At 34.6% G+C, this 26,294-nt stretch overlaps 1 protein-coding gene and 1 pseudogene across 4 annotated transcripts in view; one reads left to right on the plus strand and one right to left on the minus strand.

Moving 5' to 3' along the window:
- Positions 1-26,294, minus strand: part of VPS13A (vacuolar protein sorting 13 homolog A) — a 241,199-nt gene that overhangs the window by 119,202 nt on the left and 95,703 nt on the right. For all 4 annotated transcript variants that reach the window (XR_008662454.1, XM_055309662.1, XM_055309663.1 and 1 more), the window contains exons 24-31: positions 21,456-21,537; positions 20,710-20,864; positions 20,158-20,314; positions 7,073-7,152; positions 5,383-5,442; positions 5,019-5,172; positions 4,191-4,307; positions 4,009-4,112 (exon numbers count right to left, since the gene is read on the minus strand). Coding sequence is in view for 3 of the 4 variants with exons in the window: in XM_055309662.1 (XP_055165637.1) it covers positions 4,009-4,112; positions 4,191-4,307; positions 5,019-5,172; positions 5,383-5,442; positions 7,073-7,152; positions 20,158-20,314; positions 20,710-20,864; positions 21,456-21,537 (909 nt within the window). In the remaining variant the exon portion in view is untranslated. The remainder of the gene's footprint in view (positions 1-4,008; positions 4,113-4,190; positions 4,308-5,018; positions 5,173-5,382; positions 5,443-7,072; positions 7,153-20,157; positions 20,315-20,709; positions 20,865-21,455; positions 21,538-26,294) is intronic.
- On the plus strand, positions 16,024-16,907 carry LOC129499750 (protein SET-like; annotated as a pseudogene).

Genomic DNA, 26,294 nt, shown 5'->3' on the forward strand with positions numbered 1-26,294 from the left:
CTTTACTGGGAGCTTTCTGCTGAGAGCTTTTAAGACTGGTATAGAGTAAAAGGTAAGTCTTTTCTTGGTTAGGACCCTAGAAGAGGGAGAAGTCTTTACTGACAAAAGCACCATAGGACCTCCAAGATTATTCTCTTCTCATAACAGAACCTTAAGAAACTAGGAGAAGGGGTGTCTGGGTGGCTCAATTGGTTGAGTGTCTGCATCTTTGATTTCGGCTCAGTTCATGATCTTGGGTTCCTGGGATCCAGCTGCACTCTGGGCTCTGCACTCAGTGAGGAGTCTGCTTGAGGATTCTCTCCTCCTCTCCTGCCCCTCCCCTGGCTTGCACACTCCCTAAATAAATAAATCTTAAAAAAAAAAAAAATAGAAAGGCAATATTTTGTTGTCCTCTGGAACCAAGTGAAGATGCTATACCTCAAGGGCTAGGATAAAAGAAAACTCCTTCCACTTCCACACCTGGGGGTTGAAATCCTCTGGGGACCCTACCATTCTAGGTCACCTTCTCCTAGGAGAGGGAAGAATATTCTCTCTCACAAAGGAACTACCAAAGAAATGAGTCAGATGCCATGGGGAAAAGGATCAGATTCATCAAGATTGTCCTGTTTTATTTTATTAAGATTTCTTTATTTTAGATAGAAAGTGTGTGCACAAACCAAGGAAGGGGCAGAGGGGGAGAGAGGGAGAGAGAAGAGGACTCCCTGCTGAATGCAGAGCCTGAAGCAAGGTTCCATCTCGGGACCCTGAGATCATGACCTGAGCTGGTATCAAGAGTCAGATGCCTAACTAAGCCATCCATGTACCCCAAGGATGCCCCATTTTAGATATCTAAAGGAATAGGCCTGGCTAGGACTGAAATAGGACCAGGACAACTGAGAAGCCTACTCAAAACACCTCTCCCCCAACAAAATACTCACCATTGAGCAGGCAAGCACTGAGGAAAAAGCAGCAGTAAACTCCATCATCAAAGAAACATTCAAGAGGATAGAAAGAGAAATTTCTGAGGTATGGAAATAAGAGGGAAGATCAAAAGCAGAGCATGGAGCAACATTTCAGGGACAAAGTTGCCTGTCCTAAGCACAAAATATAGCTGAAGGAATCTGAAGTAATGGTATAAGGAAGGCCAACATATTAAACAAAACTCAAACCCAGCTCAGCTCTCCATTAAACTGTCTCAACCAAAAACCCATTATCAGACAAATATTATTTATTTAACTATCTGTCTCATATATGATCTGTCTTATTAGTTCCAGAAATAGCTAGAAGGAAGATAAATATGTAAAATCTTTTTTTAAAAAAATTAATTGCTCTAAAGAGAACTGTCTAAATCAAAGTCAGTACATATGTATTATGGATTTTCAGCATACACAAAAATAAAACATAGCAGCATGGAAAACAAAATTAGGAACTGAGAATATAGTATGATAAGATATACTATACATGAAGTGGTAAAACAGTATTACAAGGTAGAGTGTGAGTAAAAATATGTATTATAAACCCAAGGGAAATCATAAAATCAATGATAAACAATTCATCCAAAATCACCTTGAAAAGAGGAGACAATGCAACAAACAAAACAAAACCACCAGAAAATAGAAAACGATTAGGGAGAGAGCAAATTTCAAATCAATCATATCAATAATTATGCTGAATGAAGTAAGTCAATTGGAGAAGGACAAACAGTGTATGTTCTCATTCTTTTGGGGAATATAAATAATAGTGAAAGGGAATATAAGGGGAGGGAGAAGAAATGTGTGGGAAATATCAGAAAGGGAGACAGAACATAAAGACTCCTAACTCTGGGAAACGAACTAGGGGTGGTGGAAGGGGAGGAGGGTGGGGGGTGGGGGTGAGTAGGTGACGGGCACTGAGGGGGACACTTGACGGGATGAGCACTGGGTGTTATTCTGTATGTTGGTAAATTGAACACCAATAAAAAATTATTTTATTAAAAAAAAAGAAAACGATTAAGGAGAGAGCAAATTTCAAATCAATCATATCAATAATTGGATTTTTTTAAATGGCACAGACACAGTCTAAAAGCCAGATATTGTCAGAATGGATAAAGAAGCAAGACTGAAATACATACTGCCTCTAAAAGACTCACTTTAAATATAAAGACACAGATTAAAGGATAAAGGATATTTAAAAATATACCATGTAGACACTAACCAAAGAAATCTGCAATGACTGGCCATATTACTACCAAAGCAAACTTCAATATAAGGTCAATTACCAAGGACAAATAGAGATACTGACATTTATGGAACGTTCAACCCAACAACAAACAGATATACACGATACCTAGAACAATGGAACATTCACCAAAGTTGATCATGTTTTATGGCCCATAAAACAAACACCAACATGTTTAAAAGAACCAAGAAAGTTTCTTCTGACCACAGATTTAAACTGGAAATCAATAACAGAAAGATATCTGAAAAGCATCTCAAAATATCTGGAGGTCAAACAACGTATTTTTAAATAAACCATGAGTAAAAAAGAAAGTTACAAGAGAAATTAGAAAATATTTTAGAATGAATAAAAACAAATATATCGAAATTTATGTATACAAGAACAGTGCTTAAAGAAAATCTATAGCCATGAATGCTTAATATTAGAAAATAAGAAAGATCTCAAATCAATAATCTAAGCTTCTACCTTAAGAAACTAGGAAAAAGAAGAAATTAAATCCCAAGCAAGCAGACAGAAGAAAATAAAAAGAGCAGAAATAAATGAAATTTAAAAGAACACTGAACTGAACCAGAAACTAGTTTTTTGAATACATTAATTGATGAATCTCTAGTCAGACTGGTCAAAAAAAAAAAAAAAAAACCTGAATTGCATATGCCAAAAAACAATCAGACTTAAAAGGCTACATACTGTAATACTCCATTTACTTAAATAAGAATGGGAAGACTCCAGGGAAAAAAAACGGACTTCTCAGCGCTAGGATGGGAAAAGGGTTAACGACAAAGGGAAGGAGTAACTCTGGGAGGTGATAGTCCTATCCATCATCCTTAAAGTTGCTGGAAGTTATACAGCTGTCAGTGTTCAACAAAAATTCTTACTTCTTAATGCTTTAGTACTTTGGTTTTTTTCTTAAGTAAAAGCAACAGAAGCACATTAAACCATGGCTTCTGGAAAATTTCTTGTTCCTTAGTATTATGGACCATGCACATCTCATCTTTGGCACTCTTGTTATCTCAGGATAGCAAGTCATAATAAGAAAATATAAAGAGTAAGGATTTTTATTTAACATAAAAATCAGGGCATCACTGTATCTCATTGGTATTATTGGCTGAGCTTATTCAGTTATTTCCTTTCACACTCCAAACTCTGACTTCATAACTCAAGAAGTACCTCAGCCTTTCCTGATACTACTACTTGATGTTCTCATTACTCTCTTAAATATACCATCTTACCAAAAGGCTCTACTGTTCAAAAATTACCTGTCCAACTCTACAACACTATCTGGAATCTCACTGTCCTATACCTAGTACTAACACCTACACCTTCAACCACTAGCCATCCAGTTCAAAGGACTCTGTTAACATTGTGAAAAGCTATACCAGAGTAAGCACCCATGAAAATAAAGTAAAAGATAATCTCATCTGTTCAGTCTGACTCTATATCCTCTGCTGTTGAAATCTAAAATGCATCACAGAGTTCACAGTAATCCAAGAGAAGAGAAAAAAGAAAAAATTGAAAAAGACATTTACTAACTGCCCCTTGTCAGCCCCCAACTATGTTTCAGGAGCATTATATAAACTTATTTATGAGATATTTGATCTTCATTTTACAAATAAAGAAACAGAATCTTAGATTAAGTCACTCACCTGCTAAGGAACAGAGCTAAGAAACAAACCCAATTACACCTAACTCCAAATCCAGCCACTTAATAAGCTACATTGCTAAATTCTGACAACAAATTTATACTATGACCAATGTTTAAAGAAAATAATATTTAATGAGGTACACTATTAAGTAAAAGGAACAAATTCATACCTTTTTGTATACAGCTGTTTTATCAGAATCCAAAACAATGATATTCCTTAGTTTTGCATTTATTTCAGTTGCTGCAGGCCTCATAATGATCTCAGAATCAAGCCCTAAGGGAATGTAAGGATTATTAAATGCCTTTTCTTTAATTTAATAATTCTGAATATATTTTTCTCAAATTTTACTACCTTCAATCTTAATTTCAGAAATGTTACGTTTCTGATCTTGAATAAAGATCTGTAAACAAGATAATTCTGCTAAAATTTGCAAGTTAATAATATCTTCATTCTTCGATAGTTTTAAAGCTGCAAAACATAAAGAAAGACTTTTAGTAGTCACCTCACTATTCTGATAAAATAACTGAAGTATAAGAAAAATTAATGATAATACTAGAGGAAAACCTGATCTGCAATTCCACTGAAAGCAAGGAAGATATTCCCTACTAAATTAGGAATTCTTAAAAAAAAAAAAAAAATCAAATATAATGAAAACAAAGCCAAACAAATCAGACACAACAAAAAATGGTTCCTAGATGAGACTAATATTTGAAACTAAAAAATTATAGTTGTAAAATCACAAATCATTTGAGATACAATGATTATGATAATAGTTCTCACTGTCGAACCTGCATCTTCTCATTACTTAAAAAGTACTTGATTAAAAAATATATTCTAAAAATGATTCAAATTTTCTTAGTTCTATTTTTCTAATCTAAAATTATGATAATAAATGCATAAATTATAATCCAGATCAAATACTAAATATTAGACTAAAAATTATAGATTGTATAGACTGTATATTAGACTAAAAATATGATAAATAAAAGCCACATTTTCTTCACTGGTAATCATTATCTTTATTATTTTTTAAATTTACCTGGGATATAATCATCTTTCCAGATATTAATCTAGGCAAGAGAATTTTGAAGCCAATGTTATACATGAATAATCAAGCAAAGGCTAACTTATTATTAATCTGACAGGGTACAAAACTTTGAAGCTGAATTTTAAACATACGCATTTTTTTAATGACCTCTCCTTTGTCTTCAGTCTCTGCAACAGACACTGGGGCTGATTTTTCTTCCAACTGTGGAAGTATATTATTAAAATAATTTATTGTATTCAGAAGTGCTTCAGTATGTAAATGAATATCCAAAGAGGAAAAATTCACCTAAAGAACAAAGCTCATTTTAGTAATAGGTCAATAAATATTTGTTTGCTGCTCAGTATCAGGCACTATGATTTGTGGTATAAAGGATAGAGTTTATAATATTCCATTTTCATCCTCAAGAATCACACAGTTCTAGTTATAAAATAGTCTTCATAATATATTTACTTAGAAATACAGTACTAATTAAAAATAAGTATTACTCGCTCATACCTTAATCAGTTGTACAGCATTGTTATAAGTACTTTTCAAGTTAGGCAGATTCTTTTCAGCCTATCCAAAGAGAAAAAGCAAATCTGTTTGAATACATTATGAAGACATATAGTCTATACAATTGCAACTCTGTAAGGTCCTTTCTAATTCTTCCTCCATGTGCCAGAATTGTCTACCAAGTATCCAAATACTGTGCATTATGTTTAGATCTAGAATGCTTTTGTCATATAAAAGCTAATGCTGGGGCAGCCCGGGTGGCTCAGGGGTTTAGGCCACCTTCGGTCCAGGGTGTGATCCTGGAGATCCGGGATCGAGTCCCAGGTCGGGCTTCCTGCATGGAGCCTGCTTCTCCCTCTGCCTGTGTCTCTGCCTGTCTCTCATGAATGAATAAATTTAAAAATATATTAAAAAAATAATAAAAGCTAATGCTATAAACAAAAACCCTAAAATATCTATATCAGTCATAGTAAAAATGGTCTTAAAAGCAATAAAATACTCTTTCAGCACTGTTATTATGATAAAGTATTTTTTTAAAGGTTTGAGAGAGAGAACATGCATGTGAGCATGGGGAGGGGCAGAGGGAGAGGGAGAAACTTTAGCAGACTCTTCATTGAGGTCAGAACCCCATGTGGGGCTTGACCTCAAGACCCTGAGATCATGATCTGAGCCGAAACCAAGAGGTCAGTCAATGCTTATCTGACTGTATCATCTAGGTGCCCCAAATTATTTTTAAGATTTTTATTATTAGATATTTGAGATAGAGCACACATATACACACATGAATGAAAGGGGAAGGAGCAGAGGGGCTTCCAAGCCGACTCTATGCTAAGCAGAGAGCCTGAAGTGGGACTTGATTCCACAACTCTAAGATCATGACCAGAATGGAAACCAAGAGTCAGAAGCTCAACAAACTGTGCCACCCAGGTACCCCTATGATAAAGTAATTATTAAATTAACATGGCACTTACATAAAAACAGGTCAGTGAAAACGTGAAATAAATTTTAAGTAGACCCTAATACATATAAAAACTTGATGAAATGAGTATCATAAATCAAAAGGAATGGAGTCACGGAAACCAGGAAAATGAGGTTAACTTCAGATAACACTGGGAAATCAAATGAAAGCCTCATCTCATATAGTATATCACAATAAATTCCATCAAGATTAAAAAGTTTGGGTTTAGGGTGCCTTGGGTGGCTCAGTTGGTTAAGCCTCTAACTCTTTATTTTGGCTGAGATCATGATCTCAGGGTTGTGAGATCAAGCCCAGCACCAGGCTCGATGCTCATCTGGAAATCTGCTTGAGATTCTCTCTCTCCCTGTCTTTCTGCCTCTCTCCCACATACCCCACACTTGTGCTCATTATCTCTGTCAAATAAATAAGTCTTTGAAAAAAGAAAAAAACTTTGGGTTTGTTGGTTTGTTTTTTTTTTTTTTTTGTGGTTTTGTTTGGTTTCGGTTATCTGATGGAGGAAAAAACTCAATTTCATGTCATTTCTACTTAGAACAGAGGTCTATTATTTTTCTATATTAAGTGTATCAATAAAGAATGACAAAAGAAGAAAACCTTAAAGTTTTAGGAGTTCTAGAAAACACGTTACAATGTAGATTAAGCTGAACTTAACAAAACTTGATTACAACATTTCAGAAGTACACTTACCAAAGCAAACATACAAACAGCAGTGCTTACCTTCACATATTCCAATGTTAGCAGATCTTCCATCGTATTATCCAGTGTTGTAACCAAATAAATTGGTTTCTTGTTTTCATCTAAAAATGATTTTTAAAATTACTCTTCCATATTAAAAAATAATGGAAAATAAATAACAGAAACATTAATAAAACATAACTGGAAAAGAAAAATTTCCTGTATCAGCTTTGGGCCTTGGATTCTACCTTGGTTCTCCTTCCTCCTTTATTTTCAACTTTGAGGCTATAATTTCTCCCCACAATTCCTTTCCCGTCTCCTATGTCACAATGTGAAACAATTTTATTATTCTAAACTTAGATAGGAAGTAAGGCAAGAAAAAGTAGCAATCAATTATAGAAAAAAAGATTAATTATTAGGAACAATGAAAGGACGTGAAGAGAATCGTGGCCCTGAGCCATAGAAATGCCTAGAAAGAAAATTGTCAGACTCCTTGAAAAGCTATTGTTTTTGAAAAGACAGATCAGGTATGTGATGAGAAACTAAGTTTTTCTGTGTATTAGTTTAGATTAGAATAAACCCAATTACTGTATAATTAGTTGTATTCTTGCTTCTGATCAAAACTTAGGAAAATATTAGGAACACTAGTGTAAAACAGCAGTTTGTAGAAGAGTTTTAAAACCAGCATCACTATATTACTTATGACTGTTCAAAATCAGTATCTCAATAGAAGGTTAGAAATCAATCATAATACTTTTGAGCAAAAAAAATGCAACATATTCCACAGATCTTCCAGATTTAGAAGTTTATTAGCTCTTAAGCCAGCCTTCTACTGCAGATGCTATTTCTACTTCAACCTTAAAAAGGTCCTGATTTTCTCAAACATTATCTCCAGATTTATTGATCATTTATTAGAAACTACGCTATTCACTTCTTCCTACTCCCATTAAAATACCAAAAGCAAAAAAATTATAGAAATAGATGCAGTGACAACTGTGTATCAGTACTCTGTGTGCTAGCTTTCTTATCCCGTGCTCTTGGGAAAACAAACAAAAAGTGAACATTATAATTAAAACCTGCTATAATACTTCTGGATTGCTGGAAAACACTACCAAATTGGTTCACTTTTCTTTCCAGTCACAAGAACAAACTATTTCTTGATGTAAAAAAAGCATAATAAATAATAATATGATAAAGGGGGGTCAATTCTCCATGAATACAGAACAATCCTTAAGCTGTATGCATCTTAACAACCTAGCATCAAAATACATGAGGCAAAACACTGATGATACTGAAAGGAGAAACAGATGAACCCACTATCATAGTTAAAGACTTCAACTCCCCCTATCAGAAATGGACAGATCCAGCAGATAGAAAATCAGTAAGGACATAGTTGAACTTGGTAATAATACCATTAGTCAACTGGATATAATGGGTATCTATAGACTAGTAGAATATATCTTCTTAAGCTCCCATGGACTATACACCAAGACAGACCACATTCTGGGCCATAAAACACAGCTTACTAAATTTTAAAAAATAAAAATAATACAATGTTTACACTCAGACCACAATGAAATTGAACTACAAATCAGTAAGAAATATAGTTGGAAAATTCCAGAATATTGGGAGAACAAATACTTCTAATAATACATGGATAAAAGAAGAAATCTCAACAGCAATTAAAAAATATTAGAAAGTGGGACGCAAAAAAAAAAGAAAGAAAAAAAAAAGAAAAGAAAGAAAGTGGGACACCTGCGTGGCTCAGTGGTTGAGCCTCCCTTCGGCCCAGGGCATGATCCTGGAGTTCTGGGATCAAGTCCCACATTGGGCTCCCTCCATGGAGCCTGCTTCTCCCTCTGCCTGTGTCTCTGCCCCCCTCTGTCTCTCATGAATAAATAAAATCTTTTTAAAATTTTTAAAAAATAAAAATATTAGAAGGTAAATGCGTATAAAAACACATCTTAACAAAGTTTGTGGGCTATGGCAAAAGCACTATTTACAAGGATACAGAACACTGAAGCTATGTTAGAAAATAAAATATAAATAATCTAAGCTTCCACCTTGCGAAACTAGAAACAGCAAAATAAATCCAAAGCAAAAGAAATATTAAAAAGTAGATCAAAATCAATGAAACTGAAAACAAGTCATTAGAAAAATTAAGGAAGCCAAAAATGTTTCTTTGAAAAGATCAATAAAATTAGCAAGCCTCTAGCCAGGTTAACTAAGAAAAAAAGAGGATGCAGATTACTAGTATTAGAAATAAAACAAATAATGGTATCATGAACATTAAAGATAATTTAAAAAATACCATGAACAACTCTGTCCACAAAGGTGATAACCTAATAAAATGTACCAACTCCTTGAAAGATACAATCTGCCAAACTTGCACAAGAATAGACAATCTGAATAGGTTCATATCTATTAAAGAAATCAAGTCAATAATAACCTTCCAAAAAAAGAAAGCACCATGCTCAGATGAGTTCAATGGTGAATTCTAATAAACATTTAAGGGAAAATTATACCCATTCTCTACAATTCCTTTCAGAGGATACAAACAGAAGGAATGCTTGCTAACTGATTCTATGAAATCAGAATTACCCTAATACCAACCAACACAAAGGCAATACCGAGAATGAAAAAAAGGAAAACTACAGGCCAGTAACTCTCATTAACTCAGATAAAACAGATCACACACAGACACAGACACAGACACACACACACACACACACACACACACACACACACACAGAGAGATTAAAAAATCCTCAAGAAAGTATTAGCCAACTCAATCCAACCAAGTATAAAAAAAAATTATGTGCCATGACAAGTAAAATTATGTGCCATGATAAGTAAAACTTATCCCAAACTGCAAGGCTGGTTTAACATTTGAAAATCAATTGATGTCATCTATGACATCTATAGGCTACAGAAGAAAAACTAAATGATCATATAAACAATGCTGAAAAAGCATATGACAATATCCAGCAACCATTCATGATAAAAACTCTCAGTAACTAGGAATAAAGAACTTCTTTACTTGATAAAGAATATCTTCTAAAAACCTACAGTCAACTATAAGCGTAACTGTAAGAAACTCAAAGTTTTCACACTAAGAAACAAGTAAGAGGTCTTTCTGTGTTTACGGATTTTAAACATAATTGTGTCTGCAAATGCATTAAGACAAAAATTAAAGGTATTTCTTTTTATTTTTGTGAAGCAAGACATAAAATTGTCTTTGTAGGCAGCCCCGGTGGCGCAGCAGTTTAGCACTGCCTGCAGCTCAGGGCGTGATCCTGGAGACCCAGGATCGAGTCCCACGTTGGGCTCCCTGCATGGAGCCTGCTTCTCCCTCTGCCTGTGTCTCTGCCTCTCTCTCTCTAGCTGTGTCTCTATGAATAAATAAAATCTTTAAAAAAATAAAAAAATAAAAAATAAAAATAATAAAATTGTCTTTGTTTACAGATAACATGACCATCTGTGCAAAAAATCTGGAAGAATCAACAACAACAGTTGTTGTCATAGAATTAATATGCCATTAGATCAAGGTTGTAGGATACAAGGTTAATATACAAGTCAAATGCTTTCCTATATATCCAAACTGTTAATGGAGAATTTGAAATTCAAAACACAATACTATTTACATTAGCATTTACACAGTCTTTCAACAAATGACGGAACAAATGGACACCCACAGGAGAAAAAAAAAAGGATCTAGACAAAGAAATCATACCCTTCACAAAAAAATCAATTCAAAATGGATCACAGATCTAGATGTAAAATGCAAAACCATAAAACTTCAAAGATAACACAGTATTTAGATATCCTCATTTTGGCAATGACTTTTTAGATACAACACCAACATGATCCATGAAAAAAACCTTACCAATTGAACTTAATTAAAATTAAAAATTCTGTTCCGCGAAGAATAATGCTAATAAAATGAAAAGACCAGCCACAGATAAGAAAATATTTGCAGGGCAGCCCTGGTGGCGCAGCGGTTTGGCGCAGCTTGCAGCCTGGGGTGTGATCCTGGAGACCCAGGATCGAGTCCCACATCGGGCTCCCTGCATGGAGCCTGCTTCTACCTCTGTCTGTGTCTCTGCCTCTCTCTCTGTGTCTATGAATAAATAAATAAAATATTTAAAAAAATATTTGCAAAAGACACATCTGATAAAGGAATATACAAAGAACTCTTATAATTAATCAAGAAAAAAACCAAACACCATTAAAACTATAGATCAAAGACCTTAACAGACAACTCACCAAAGAAACTATGTAGAAGCCAGATCAGCATATGAAAAGATACTCTACACATGTCATCAAGGAAAGGCATATTTAAAAAAAAAAAAAAAACAATGAGATACCACTTCATACCTTATCAGAATACTCAAAACCAAAGACACTAACACCAAATATTAGTGAGGCTATAAAACAACAGGAACTCTCATTCACTGCTGAGGAGAACGCTAAATGGTACAGCAACTTTGGAAGACAGTTTGTTTCTTACAAAACTAAATGTACTCTTACTAAATAACCCAATAGTGATGTTTCTTGGTATTTACCAACAGCAGTTAAAAACGTATGCCCACATAAAAACCTTCCTACAGATGTTTACTGCACCTTTATTCAGAACTCTCAAAACTTGTGTGCAACCAAGATATCCTTTAGTAAAGTGAATCAAAAAATAAACTGTGGTACATAATACAATAGAACGTTATTCAGGACTAAAAAGTGAGCTATCAAGAAATGAGAAGATATAGAAATAAATACATACTACTAACTGAAAAAAGTCAGTCTGAAAGGCTAAATATAGTGTTATCCTAGCTATGTGACATTCAGGCAAAAGAATAAAAAATGGATATAGTAAAAAAGCTCAGTGGTTTCCAGGAGGTGGGAGAGGACAGAAAAGGATGAAAAGGTGGAATATAGAGGATTTTTAGAACAGAACTACTGTGTATGATAATATAATGCTCAATACATGTCACTATACGTGTCCAAAACCCTCAGAATGCACAGAATCAAGCTGAACCCTAAAATAAAGTATGGACATTGGGCATACTATGTCAGTGTAGTCTACAAATGGCAACAAATGTACTCCTCTGGTGGTGGATGTTGATAATGGGAGAGGTTATGCATGTGTAAGTACAGAGGAAAATCCCTATACCTAAACTGCTCAATTGCACTGTGAATCAAAAAGTACTTTAAAAATAGATTATTAAAACTTTTAAAATGTCATTTCTAATCATATACAATGCTCTTCTGCTCCAAAGAAGCTTTATAAAATTAATCTACTCAATCAGTTCTCTTTTCTAAATTGAGTATAAGTCACATATAACATTGTATTAGTTTCAGGTATAAAATATAGTGAGTGATTCAATATTTGTATAATTATGAAATGATCACCACAATAAGTCTAGTTAGTATCTGTCCTCATCCATAGTTGATTTTGTTTTTCCTTCTGATGATAACTTTCAAAATTTACTATCTTAGTAGCTTTCAAATATGCAATTTGGTATTGTTAATTACAGCCACATGCTATACTTTTCATCCTCCAGATTTATTTTATAACTGGATATTTTTATCTCTGGACCCTCTTCACCCATGTCAATGGCACCCACCCCCATCCCTTGCCTCTGGCAACCACCAGTTTCCTATGTACCTATCAGGTTGGATTTTTTTTTTTTTTAAAGATTCTACGTATTAGTGAGATCAGATGGTATTTGTCGCTCTCTCACTTATTTCACTTAGCACAATGCCCTTAAGGTCTATCCATGTATCACAGATGGCAAGATTTCATTCTTTTTAATGGCTAAATAGAATTCCATTGTGTGTTTGTGTATATGTGTGAATAAGATTATCACCTCTTCTTGACACATTCACTCATTGACTGCACTTAGGCTGTTTCCATATCTTGGCTATTATATATAGTGCTGCTGTGAACATGGGGTACATTTATTCTTTGAATTAGTGTTTTCATTTTCTTTGGGAAAATACCCAGAAGTGGAATGGCTAGATCATATAATTCTATTTTTAATTCTGTGAGAAATCTACATATTGTCTTCCATTATGTCTGCACTAACTGACATTTGCAACAGTACACAAGGATTTCCTCTTCTCCACATCCTCACCAACACCTGTTATTTCTTGTCTTTCTGATAACACCTATTCTGACAGGTGTGACATGATATCTCATTGTGGTTTTGAGCAGCATTTCCCCCAATAATTACCGATTTCAGGATCTTTTCATATACCTGTTAGCCATCTGTATATTTTCTTTGGGAAAAATGTCTATTCAGATCCTCTGCCCTTTTTTTAATTGAATTGGTTTTCTGCTATTGAGTTGAAGGGATTCTTTATATATTTTGGGTATTAAGCATTGATCAGGTGTATGATTTGCATGTATCTTCTCCCATTCAGAAGGTTGCCTTGCCAAGTTGTTGATGGCTCCCTTAGCTGTGCAGAAGTTTTGTGGTAAATGTACTCCTACTTGTTAATTTTTGTCTTTGCGTTTGGAGTCAGATCCAAAATACTCACAGAAGATTACTATAAAGGCACTTACTGCCTATATTTTCTTCCAGTAGTTTTATGGTTTCAGGTTCTTCCATTCAAGCCTTAAATCCATCTTAATCTTTGTGTATGGTATAAAATAGTAGTCCAGTTTTACTCCTTTGCATATGGCTGTCCAGTTTTCCTAGCACCATTTATGAAACTATCCTTTACTCATTTTATATTCTTAACTTCTTTGCCAAAAGAAACTGACCATATATGAATGGGTTTATTTCTAGACTGTTTTTGGTTCCATTGATTGATGGGTCTGTTTTTATGTTATCATAAGAGTTTTATATCAGTAGCATAGATAACTTTGTATATATTTTGATATCAGGGAACATGATTCCTCCAATTTTGTCCTTTCTCAAGACTGCTTTGGGTATTTGGGGTGTTTTGTGGTGGCATACAAATTTAGAAATTCTTTTTTAAGATTTTATTTATTTATTTCTGAGAGACACAGAGAAAGAGGCAGAGACACAAGCAAAGAGAGAAGCACGCTCCTCAGAGGCAACGTGATGCAGGACTCGATCCCAAGACCCCAGAAGCATGACCTGAGCCAAAGGCAGACACTCAATCACTGAGCCAACCAGGCACCCCCATAATTGTTTTTCCTATTTTTGTGAAAAAATGCCATTCGAAGTTTGATACGGATTGCAGTGAATTTGTAGAATTGCTTTGGATAATAGGAACACTTTAATCATGTTAATTATTCCAAAACAGGGCAGCCCTGGTGGCGCAGCGGTTTAGTGCTGCCTGAAGCCTGTGGTGTGATCCTGGAGACCCAGGATCGAGTCCCACGTCAGGCTTCCTGCATGGAGCCTGCTTTTCCCTCTGTGTCTCTGCCTCTCTCTCTCTCTCTCTCTTCCTGTGTCTCTACGAATAAATAAACAAAATCTTTAAAAAAAAAATTATTCCAATCCATAAGCATGGACTATCTTTCCATTTATTTGTCTAATTTTTTTTCTTTTTTTTTTTTTAATTTATTTACGATAGTCATACAGAGAGAGAGAGAGAGGGGGGCAGAGACATAGGCAGAGGGAGAAGCAGGCTCCATGCACCGGGAGCCTGACATGGGATTCGATCCCAGGTCTCCAGGATCGCGCCCTGGGCCAAAGGCAGGCGCCAAACCACTGCGCCACCCAGGGATCCCTGTCTAATTTTTTTTCATTACTGTCTTATAGTTTGCAGTATACAGATCTTTCACTTCCTTATTTGTTTTTATGTATTTTTTTATGGAACTGTAAATGGGATTGTTTCTTAACTTCTCCTCCTCATAGTGTATAGATACCCAAAAGAATTTTCTGTTTATCTATCCTACAACATTACTGAATTTACTGATTAATTCTATGAGCATTTTGGTGGATCCTTTTAAGGTTTTCTATATATAATACCATGTCATCTGCAAATAGTGACAGTTTTACTATTTGGGTCACAAAGAATTACTTCAGATATTCAGTTTTTTACTAAGTGAATTAAGAAATCAAAAGAGAAATTTTAAAAAATACCTTAGGACCAATGAGAACATAAATATAATAAAATTTATGAAATACACCAACAGGATTTCTTTTTATATTGTTTTTTTTTTATGATAGTCACAGAGAGAGAGAGAGAGAGAGAGAGAGAGAGAGAGAGGCAGAGACATAGGCAGAGGGAGAAGCAGGCTCCATGTACGGGGAGCCCGACGCGGGATTCGATCCCGGGTCTCCAGGATCGCGCCCTGGGCCAAAGGCAGGCGCCAAACCACTGGGCCACCCAGGGATCCCACCAACAGGATTTCTAAGAGGGCAGAGCACAAACCAGTAGATGCCTAGCCCTAGAAACAAGAAAAATCTCAAATAAACAATCTAACTTTACACCTCAGGCAACTAAAAAAAGAAAAAATGAAACCCCAATTAGAAGGAAATAAGGTATCAGAGCAGAAATAAAGGAAATAGAGACTAAAAGAGAATAACTGAAAAGATCAATAAAACTAAGAGCTGGTTCCTTTAGAAGATAAGCAAAATGCACAAACTTTTAGCTAGATTCACCAAGATAAAAAAGAGGGCTCAAATAAAATCAGACATGAAAAAGGAGACATTAAAGCTGATAACCACATAAATACGAAGGATCATAAGAGACTACAATGAAACACCATAACACTGACAATTGAACAACCTAAAAGAAACAGATAAACTCCTAACAACATACAACCTTCCTAGACTTAATAATCAAGAAATACAAAATACACATAGACTAATTACTTGTAAAGAAGTGCATCAGTAATCAAAAACCTCCAACAAAACAAAGTCCAGGGCCAGATGGCTTCACTGATGAATACTACCAAACATTAAATGAAGAATTAATACTAATCTTTCTGAAACATCTCTAAAAAATAGGAGGAGAGTAATCAGAGCTTCTTCCTGACGTGCCCCTCTCCCGCTTTCGTGAAGTTTCCTCACAGCATGGTCCCCAAGCGCCAGTCCTCGCTGGCACCTCAAACGAAGAAACCGAGGCTGCCTCCGGCCCCCAAGCCAGAGGAGACACCAACGTCTCAGCACTTGCCGAAAGGAGAAAAAGAACAGCAAGAAGCAACTGAACATATTGATGAAGTACAAAATGAAATAGACAGACTTAATGAACAAGCCAGTGAGGAGATTTTGAAAGTAGAACAGAAATATAACAAACTCCGCCAACCATTTTTTTCAGAAGAGATTGGAATTGGTCGCCCAAATCCCCAATTTTTGGGTAACAACATTTGTCAACCATCCACAAGTGTCTGCACTGCTTGGGGAGGAGGATGAAGAGGTGCTGCATTATTTGACAAGAGTCAAGTGACAGAATTTGAAGATATTAAATCAGGTTACAGAATAGATTTTTATTTTGATGAAATCCCTTACTTCGAAAATAAAGTTCTCTCCAAAGAATTTCATCTGAATGAGAGTGGTGATCCATTGTCAAAGTCCACTGAAATCAAATGGAAATCTGGAAAGGATCTGACAAAACGTTCAAGTCAAACACAGAATAAAGCCAGCAGGAAGAGACAGAACAAGGAACCAGAGACCTTCTTCACCTGGTTTACTGACCATTCTGCTGCAAGTGGAGATGAGTTAGGAGAGGTCATCAAAGATGATATTTGGCCAAATCTATTACAGTACTACTTGGTTCCTGATACGGATGAAGAAGAAGAAGGAGAAGGTGGTGATGATGATGATGAAGGAGGAGGATTAGAAGATATTGATGAAGAACGAGATGAGAAAAAAAAAAAGGAGATGAGGATGAAGGTGAAGAAGATGAAGATGATGATGAGGGGGAGGAAGGAGAGAAGGATGAAGGAGGAGATTACTGATGGAACACTGATGGATTCCAACCTTCCTTTTTTAATTTTCTCCAGTCCCTGGGAACAAGTTGCATTTCTTTCTCCCCCCCTCCTTTTGTGCTCATTCGCCCTGTTTTTTTGAAGTCTCTTTTCTCTCCCTTTATACCATTGTTCTCAACTTATTTTGGGGGAAATACCTTGAGCAGAATACAGCGGGAAAAGAATCTCTATCCCTTTCTGTTCCAAATTCATTTTTATTCCTTCCTGTCTCAACAAAAACTTTATGGAATCAACACCACTGTGCTCTGTGGGAAAAAAGAAAAACCTTCTGCTCCCTTAGCTCTGTTGGAAGCTGGAGGGTGCTAGGCCCCTGCGTAGTAGTGCATAGAATTCTAGCTTTTTTCCTCCTTTCTCTGTATATTGGGCTCAGAGATTACACTGTGTCTCTATGTGAATATGGACAGTTAGCATTTACGAACATGTACCTACTTTCTCTTGTTTAAAAAAAGAAAAAAAACTTAAAAAAATGGGGTTATAGAAGGTCAGCAAAGGGTGGGTTTGAGATGTTTGGGTGGGTTAAGTGGGCATTTTGACAACATGGCTTCTCTTTTGGCATGTTTAATTGTGATGTTTAACGGACATCCTTGCAGTTTAAGATGACACTTTTAAAATAACACTATCCTAATGATGACTTGAGCCCTGCCACTCGATGGGAGAATCAGCAGAACCTGTAGGATCTTATTTGGAATTGACATTCTCTATTGTAATTTTGTTCCTGTTTATTTTTAAATTTTCTTTTTGTTTCACTGGAAAAGAGAGATGCTCAGTTTTAAAGGTTAAAAGTGTACAAGTTGCTTTGTTACAATAAAACTAAATGTGTACACAAAGGATTTGATGCTTTTCTCTCAGAACAGGTGTATTTAATATGATTTTCTAAGTTTGACTTGTATAACATATTGTCAAACTTTGTCACCCTGACTCCGTATTTTTTGATACGCACTTTGCAGGGTGACCTCAGGGCTGTGTGGACTGAGAAAGGGATCTGAATCAATGTATTAATGCCTCCAAAGCCAGGAGCCATCGTAGGTGTAGTTTGACATAAGTTTCTGAACTCTCCCACATCAGTCGTGATACCAGATTGCTCAAAACTGAGTTCTGAATATGTTGTGCCCTTGATTTGTATCTCAAAATGGCATTTTTAAAAACGGGCCTTTATTTGCCTGGATATAATAATAGTGCCTGCCACCACCATTAGACAGACCTGGTGCTCTAATGCCAACTTACACAGAGGGCAGTTACTGGCATGTCTTCGTTGGTACTATGAAATGTGGCCGAGAAGACAGACTCTCAGAGTAAGAAGTCGTATTGGTGGTAAGAAACTCAGGAGTACTTTTGTCTCAAAGTCCTAGCTATTTAGCATATAGCTCTCACATGAGGCCTGTGTGAATCCGGGTGAGATGACAGGCCCTGCTCTACTTAATGCCGTTGTGCATAGGATACCATTTTGGGAAGCTACCTAATGCATAAGCTTTTTAATGCTGTAAATTATAGTAGCTAAAATTAAATGCCACTTAACTTTTTCAGAGATGAATTAATGGACAGCCTGGTCAAATTCAAAGCTTTTTGATGAATAAAACTTATAAATGGAACTATTCCATCAATAGGCAAGGTGTAATGAAAAGCTGTCTAGATGGATAGTATGTAATTTCTGCACAGGTCTTGTTTAGTAATACATCACTGTATACCGGTCAGGAATCTTGCTCCAATAAAGGAACATAAATATATATATATATAAAATAAATAATAAATGGAAACACTTCTGAACTCATTTTACAAGTCAAGCACTACCTGGGTACCAAATTCAGACAAGAATACCACAATAAAATAGAATTACAGGCCAGTATTTTAGATGAACATAAATGCAAAATTCTCATCTAAATATAAGCACAACAAATTCAACAATACATTAAAAGGATGATACACCATAAGTAAGTAGCAATTATTTCAAGGATGGTTCAACACTCACCAATCTGTCAATGTGGTACACTACATTAACAAAATGAAGTACAAAAATCTTATGATCTCAATGGATGAAGAAAAGCATTTGACAAAATTCAACATCCATTTATATAAAAACTTTTACCAAACCGGTGTAGAGAGGGAACACACCTCAACATAATAAAGACCATATATAACAAGTCCACAGCTAACATCTTCCTCAATGGTGAAAAGCTGAAAGCTTTTACTCTAAAACAGGGACAAGACAAGGATGCTACTTTTGTCACCTTTATTCAACATAGTATTGGAAGTCCTAGCCAGAGCAATAACACAAGAAAAATAAATAAAAGGCATTGGAAATAAATCATTTGTCATAATCATTCCATCAACCATTGAGAATTATCTTATAAGAATAAACCCAAAAATATAAAGGAAGAAATATACATAATACCCTCTCCTAAATGCCTAACACAGTAAATAGAAATATTATCCAAGGTATCACAAAATTTTTCCATTATGATTCTGGGACATAAAGTGTTTATAGTAGACAAAATAATGCTACGCCCTGACACCCAACGACGTCCATGTTCTGTCTCTCTAAAACCTGAGAATATGTTACCTTATATATTATATAGCAAAAGGGACTTTGCAAAGGTAATTGGGTAAAGAAGAAATTAGCCTGGATTGAGGTCAGAGATGACAACATGAGAAGGATCTATCACCTTGTACTGGTTCTGAGATATAGAGAACTAACTATATGCAAGGAATTACAGAGGCCTGTAGAGTTAAGGTCTGCCCTCACAGATTAGATAAGCAGGAAACAGACTTAAACCACATGGAAATCGTTTTGGCAACAACTGAATGAACAAGGAAATGGATCTTCCCCTAGAGCCTCCATACAGGAATTCTAACTGGCGCCTTGATTTTTACCTGTTAAGACTTCAGACCACTGCTTAATAGAACTTTAAGAAGTTTCTGTTGTAAGAAACTAAATCTGCGGTAAATTGTTACATTATCAATAGGAAACTAACTCAGCATCATAGTATTCAGTTAGATAGATATAAAATTAAACCAGGACTATTATATTTTCCTTTATGAAAAAAATTATCATTTTCTCTTTGCTCTACCTTCCCAGACTCCCAAGATAAAAACTGAAGACCAACTCGTAATATTTCCTCGAGAATATCTTACCGAATGTACTGATTTAAAGCCTAGAGAATTTTAAACTCTTTAGAAGGGACTCAAACAATAAAAGTTATTTTTAAAAAACTGAGATACTTACCAAAGTATTCTGGGCATTTTAGGCAGAACTCTTTCAAAAAGGCATTTGCTTTCAAATCAAATGTTCTAAGTTCAACATCTGTGCCCAATCCTAAAACATCAATTTCTACCACAGGTAATTCACAATCTCCAACAAGGTGATAAAACTGAATCAAAACCTAGAGGAAAAAGAAAAAAGAAACTACCACTATCTAAAAGAAAAAATTGTTTATGCGGATGGTGGTTTTGATGGATAAGTTATACACATGATCTGTATTTAAAATTTAAAGGAGACTTTATATACACACATGCATACACACATGTATCTTGTACAGTTAATTATCTTTAATAAATTCCTATCAAATGACCATAATAGATGATCTAAACCCCTAATTTTTGATTAAGAAAATTAATCTTCACAAAAAGAGGAGGAAAAAAAATCACAAAGCAATATCTGGATTCAGCTTAAATTGGATGAAATAGGAGTACATATTAGCAATAAGACCATATAAATAAACTGAATAGCAGAAATGACAATTTAAATAAGTCATATTAATTTTACCATGGTACATACCTCTGGCACTTCAAATCTTATTTTATACTGAATCATATTTTTTGAACAATCTGGCTTTTGAATCTTTTTCTGCTGACAACTTTGAACTCCAGTGGGAGACTGAAGAGGCTCTTCCAAAGGACTACAAGGTGCATCAAAATATTCTTCTTCAGAATCTAAATATTACAGAATATTGTTTAAGTCAAAAATTAAAATGACTGATTTAATAACAATGGTCTTATAATTTTTCTGAAGTAAATATGAATAGTAATACATTAAAGTCTTAAAATATTTCAAAATGTGAATGTGAAGATTAGAAAATAATAGAATACAGAGCTTATGTCTGAAAATAACATTTTTAATGACAAAAAAAGTGTAGAAAATATAAAATTAATCTTTAGCGTAATGAACATCACCTTTTAAATCATTAGTCTATCGCTTCTCGGCCTTTTGACTGAGATCAAGTGTAAAATTATAAGTCTAAAAATTGCAAAACTTTATTTTATTTTTGAGAGAAAGAGAGGGAGCAAGTGCATGTGCCACCTGGGGGTGGGGAAGGGCAGAGAAAGAGAGAGAGAGAGAGAGAGAGAGAGAGAGAGAGAGAATCATGAGCAGGTTCTGTGCCCTGCATGGAGCCCAAAGCAGAGCTTGATCTCATGACCCTGAGTTCATGACCTGAGCGGAAATCAAAGTCAGATGCTTAACTGACTGAGCCACCCAGGTGCCCCACAAAATAAAATTTAACAGCAAAAGCAGTTTCACTTTACCATCTTCAACACATGGAAGCTCCAAGAAAGGAAGCATTTTCTGTGAAATCTGTGATGTTCCCAAAGAAGTGGACCTTTGAATCTGGAAGAAAAGTAATTCACTGTTAATTACCACAAAGATTTTTATTCAAAGTCTTAAGATAATTTTGACAAATATAAAAAAAAAATCTCACTTTGAACTAAGAAAAAAAGCCAATCAGAATTAGTTAAGTAAATTATAAAATATAGATTTAAAGAAGTGCTTTTACAATTTTAAGGGTAAATATACACGTAAAATTGTTGTATTAATTGTTTTGACAGGCTTTGAGTAGGAAAAGATCTTAGATTCTGTGTTCACTCAACGTCTCACTGAAGAAGAAAACCATCTCAGGACATCCACGGGAAATAACCAGTCCCAATATTTAAAACCTACGGAGTTGGGAAATTTGAAGTTTTACTTTTCATTTTTTGAGAGGCATTTCATTAAACTGACTTTTTTACTGCTTTGGGAAATACAGCCCATAAAAACATATAATGCAATTTAATAAAATAATAAGAAAAGACATACCTCAATTTTCTACCCAGGCCAAAAAACTAAGCAGTCCTATACCTTTCCCTAGAAGCACCTCTTTGATCCTCCTTGATTACATTCCCTACAACTGATTATGATTTTACTTCTATTTACTTGTTTTTAGCCTCCTATGAATGATTCTCGAAATATAACATGGTGTATCCTCTGCTTCTTTCTAAATTATACAAAAAGGTAATAATATTATATATTTTCTTAGAACAGTCTTCTACAAAAAAACCTTTCAATTTCATCCATCTTGATAGTTCACTCACTTTCACTGCTATACTATATTGCATATCTGATGAATAAGCCATTACTCATATGTCCACTATACTGTTGATATATATTTGTATTGTTTACAGATATTTTGCTTTTACTCATAGTACCACCATAAGCATCCATGAACATGGCTGCAGGTGCTCTTATGTAAGATTTTTTATGGTGTTTATATCAGAGTCGAATGGTGTATGTTCACATTACTAAGTAGTATCAAACTTTTCAAAAGTAGTTGGAAAACATTAAACTAACATCAGCAGATTAGTTTGTATAGCCCCATAGCCTTATAAATGCTTGGTATTTTCAGACATTTTAAACTTTGGCAATCTTCCTGGCAATTTCACCTTAGCTTTAAATAGAATTTCACAAATGTGTTATAGTTACATATCATATCACAGGTTCATGAGTTTGTCCTTCTCTGAATCATATTTGTTTTTGGGAAAACACTTTTATTGAAACATAAACCTACTACATAACTAAGTATACGGTTCACTAAGTATTCATGAAGAAAACACACCCATGCACTCAAAATTCAGAACTAGGAATAGAACATTACCATTAATGTAGAAACCTCTCGGTCATTAGGCATACCCCCCCCCAAAACTATGCTGTCCTAATTTCCATCTTTAATGTTCTGAAATTTAGCCAACATATAGTACATCATTAGTTTCAGATGTAGTGTTCAATAATTTATCAGTTGCATATAACACCCAGTGCTCATATCACATGCCCTCCCCTTAATGCACATCACCCAATTATCCCATTCCCCTCCCCTCCAGCAACCCTTCAGTATGTTTCTTATAGTTAAAAGCCTACATCTACATCAAGGATAGAATGCTTTTGTTTTGCACTTTCCTGATGAGTAATAAAATTAAACCCTTTTTCAACGTTGCTGCTAATCTTTTACTGGGTTATTGGTCTCCTTATATACTTTGGATGAAGTATTTTGTACATAATGTGTTGCATATATTTTTCACAATTAGATGGCTTGCCTTTTTCATTTTTAAAAGTAGAAAATTTTAATTTTCATCAATTTATTTTTCTTCTTCATTTGTACTTTATCCCAAAACATCTTTACCTACCACAAAGTACTTAGAGATTTTCTCTTATTTTTTTGTTAAAGAAATTATATTTTGGGGGCATCTACATTTATGTCTATGTTCCATTTCAAACTAAATCTCTTATGTTTATTTTTTTCCACTTGGAAATCTAGTTATTTCAAAAATCACTTATTGAAAGAACTAGCACATTTCCTCCACTTATTTAGGTCAGCACCTTTGTAAGAAATCAAATATATATTAACCATGTATACATTGTATATTTATATCCAGACTTTATTCTATTTCAATGATCTGTAGTTCATCCTCATATCAAAAAGAAAACCCACTTTCTTTAATAAAGTAGTATAAGATAAATCTTGAAATCAAGTATTAGAAAATCTCTAACATTATTCTTGTCCAAAATTGTTTTGGCCAAAATTATGGAGCAACCTAAGTATCCACTGATCGATGAATGGATAAAGAAGATGCGGTATATATATGCAATGCAATATTATTCAACCATAAAAAAAGAATGAAATCTTGCCATTTGCAACAATGTGAATGGATCTAGAGAGTACAGTGCTAAGCAAAATAAACCAGAGAAAGACAAATACCATATAATTTCACTCACGTGGAATTTAAGAAACAAAGGAAAAAAGACAAACCATAAAAGACTCTTATCTATACAGAACAGAGGTGGTTAATGGGAAAGAAAGGGATGGGTGACAAAGGTGAAGAGGGTTAAAGGTACACGTATCTTGATGAGCACTGAGTAATATATGGAAGTACTCATCACTGAAGATCACTGAAGATAAGAATCACTGTATCTTATACCTGAAATGAATGTAACACTGTATGTTAACTATACCGGAATTAACCTTAAAAATAATAAAATAAATTGTTTTGGCTAATATGTGTCCTTTACATGACCATATATACTTTATAATTAACTTGTTAATTTCCAGAAAAGCAATCTTCTGTATTCTGATTGAGGTTGTGAGAAATCTACAGAGTTTGGAGAGGACTACCATCTCAATGTGGTCAGGCCTCCAATCCTTGACTATGAATATCATTTTCAGAAATGTTTTTGCAGATTTAGGTTTACAGGTGTTGTATTTCTTTTGATAATTTTTTCTTGACTAGCCCTTTTTAATGTTGTTATGAATGGAATATTCTTTTTCGTTTCATCTTTAGAAATAAGTCTTTACATTGATAATGTATTTTGCGAACTTGCTTATTACTATTACGAATATTACTTTTCTACGTTCCTTAGGACTTTCTGCATGATCATTTCACCTACAAATAAAGACAGTTTTACTTTTTCTTTCCACTCTTGTCTTTATTTTTCTTGATTCATCTGCAGAAGCTACAACATTCACTATCAACTTGAATAGAAGTGGTGAGAAAAGGCATTCATTCTTGAACTATTCCAGATCTTACAGGGAAAACTCAGTCTTTTTCAAATGAAGTACAAAAACTAGCTATGGGTTTTTCCTATATGTCCCTTACCATGTTGAAGATACATTCTTTTATTCCCTGTTTGTTAAGAGGGAACATCATCAATAACTGCTGGTTTTGCCTATACTTTTTCTCTTCTATTGAGATGATCATATATTTTTTCTCCTTTATTCCATGAATAGGATTGATAGCACTGACTGTTGAACCACTTTTGCTTTCATAAAGTAAGTGCATTTGCTTATAGTATATTATCCTTTTTATATATATCATACTATTTGGTTGTAGTATTTTTTAAGGATTTTTGCATCTATGTTAATGAATATATGTGTCTGAGTTTTCTCATAATTATTTTTGTCTGATTACAATAGCAGGACAATCTATGCAAAGAAACAAGGAAGAATAGCCCATACACAGACAAAAGCAGCAGACACAGTTCAGAAGGAAGCAAGATACTGGACTTACTACGAAAGATTTTTTTCTTAATGCCTCAAATATACTCAGAAAGCTGAAAAGGACCATGGAGAAAGAGCTAAAAGAAACCAGAACAATGATATCACAGCAAATAGAAAACATCAATGAAGAGACAACATAAGAAAAACTCAAAGAGAAATTCTGGATCCGAAAAGTGCTGGATAAGAAATGAATAGCAAAATGTCATTATAAATCCTAAAGTCGCCTGAAGCATAAGGAAATATTAGAAACAACCTTACTTCCACATATTCATCACCTTGGTTGAAATGAACAAATTCCTTAACAGACAAAATCTTATAAAGCTCATGCAAGAATAAACGGATACTGTAAGCAGTCCTGTAAAAATTAATTAAACAACTTGAAAACCTTTCAATAAAGAAATTCCAGGCATACATGGCCTCACTGGTATTTAAGACAGAAATAGTATCAATTCTTTACAAAAAATCTCATAAGAGGAAAACATTTTCCAATTCATTTAATGAAGCTGGACTTGCCCTGATATCATACGCAAACAGGTAACAAGAAAAAAGTATAAACCAGTATCCTGCAGTAACATAAATATAAAAATCCTCAACCAAAAAAAAAAAAAAACAGCAAATAAATCCAACAATGTACTAAAACGTTAATATATCACAAAGGAGGTTTATATTGGGAATGCAAAGCTAGTTTAACATTAGAATCAATGTAATTCACCATATTAAAAGTATAGAGAAAACAGTGTGATTACAATAGATGGAGCAAAAGCATTACATAAAATGCTACAAATAATCATGACACAAAACTATCAGCTAACTAGGAATAAAGGAGTACCTCCTCAACCTGGGAAATAATATGTAGGAAAAAGCTACAGCTATTATTATACTTAATAAAACTAACTACATTCCTGCCATTGAAGTCATGGGTAGCAGCAGCCTGAACCACCGAAACTTGAGAAAGTGGCACCATTCTCAGAAATCCAGGGGAACTTCGGCCCCCAAAACCCATGTCTTTTGGGCCCATGTAGGTAGTAGTACCTCTGTGGATCTCAGAATAGCCTTCGGGATC

This window comes from Nyctereutes procyonoides, unplaced genomic scaffold (assembly GCF_905146905.1).
Source record: "Nyctereutes procyonoides isolate TBG_1078 unplaced genomic scaffold, NYPRO_anot_genome, whole genome shotgun sequence".
NCBI classification, from domain to species: Eukaryota; Metazoa; Chordata; class Mammalia; order Carnivora; family Canidae; genus Nyctereutes; species Nyctereutes procyonoides.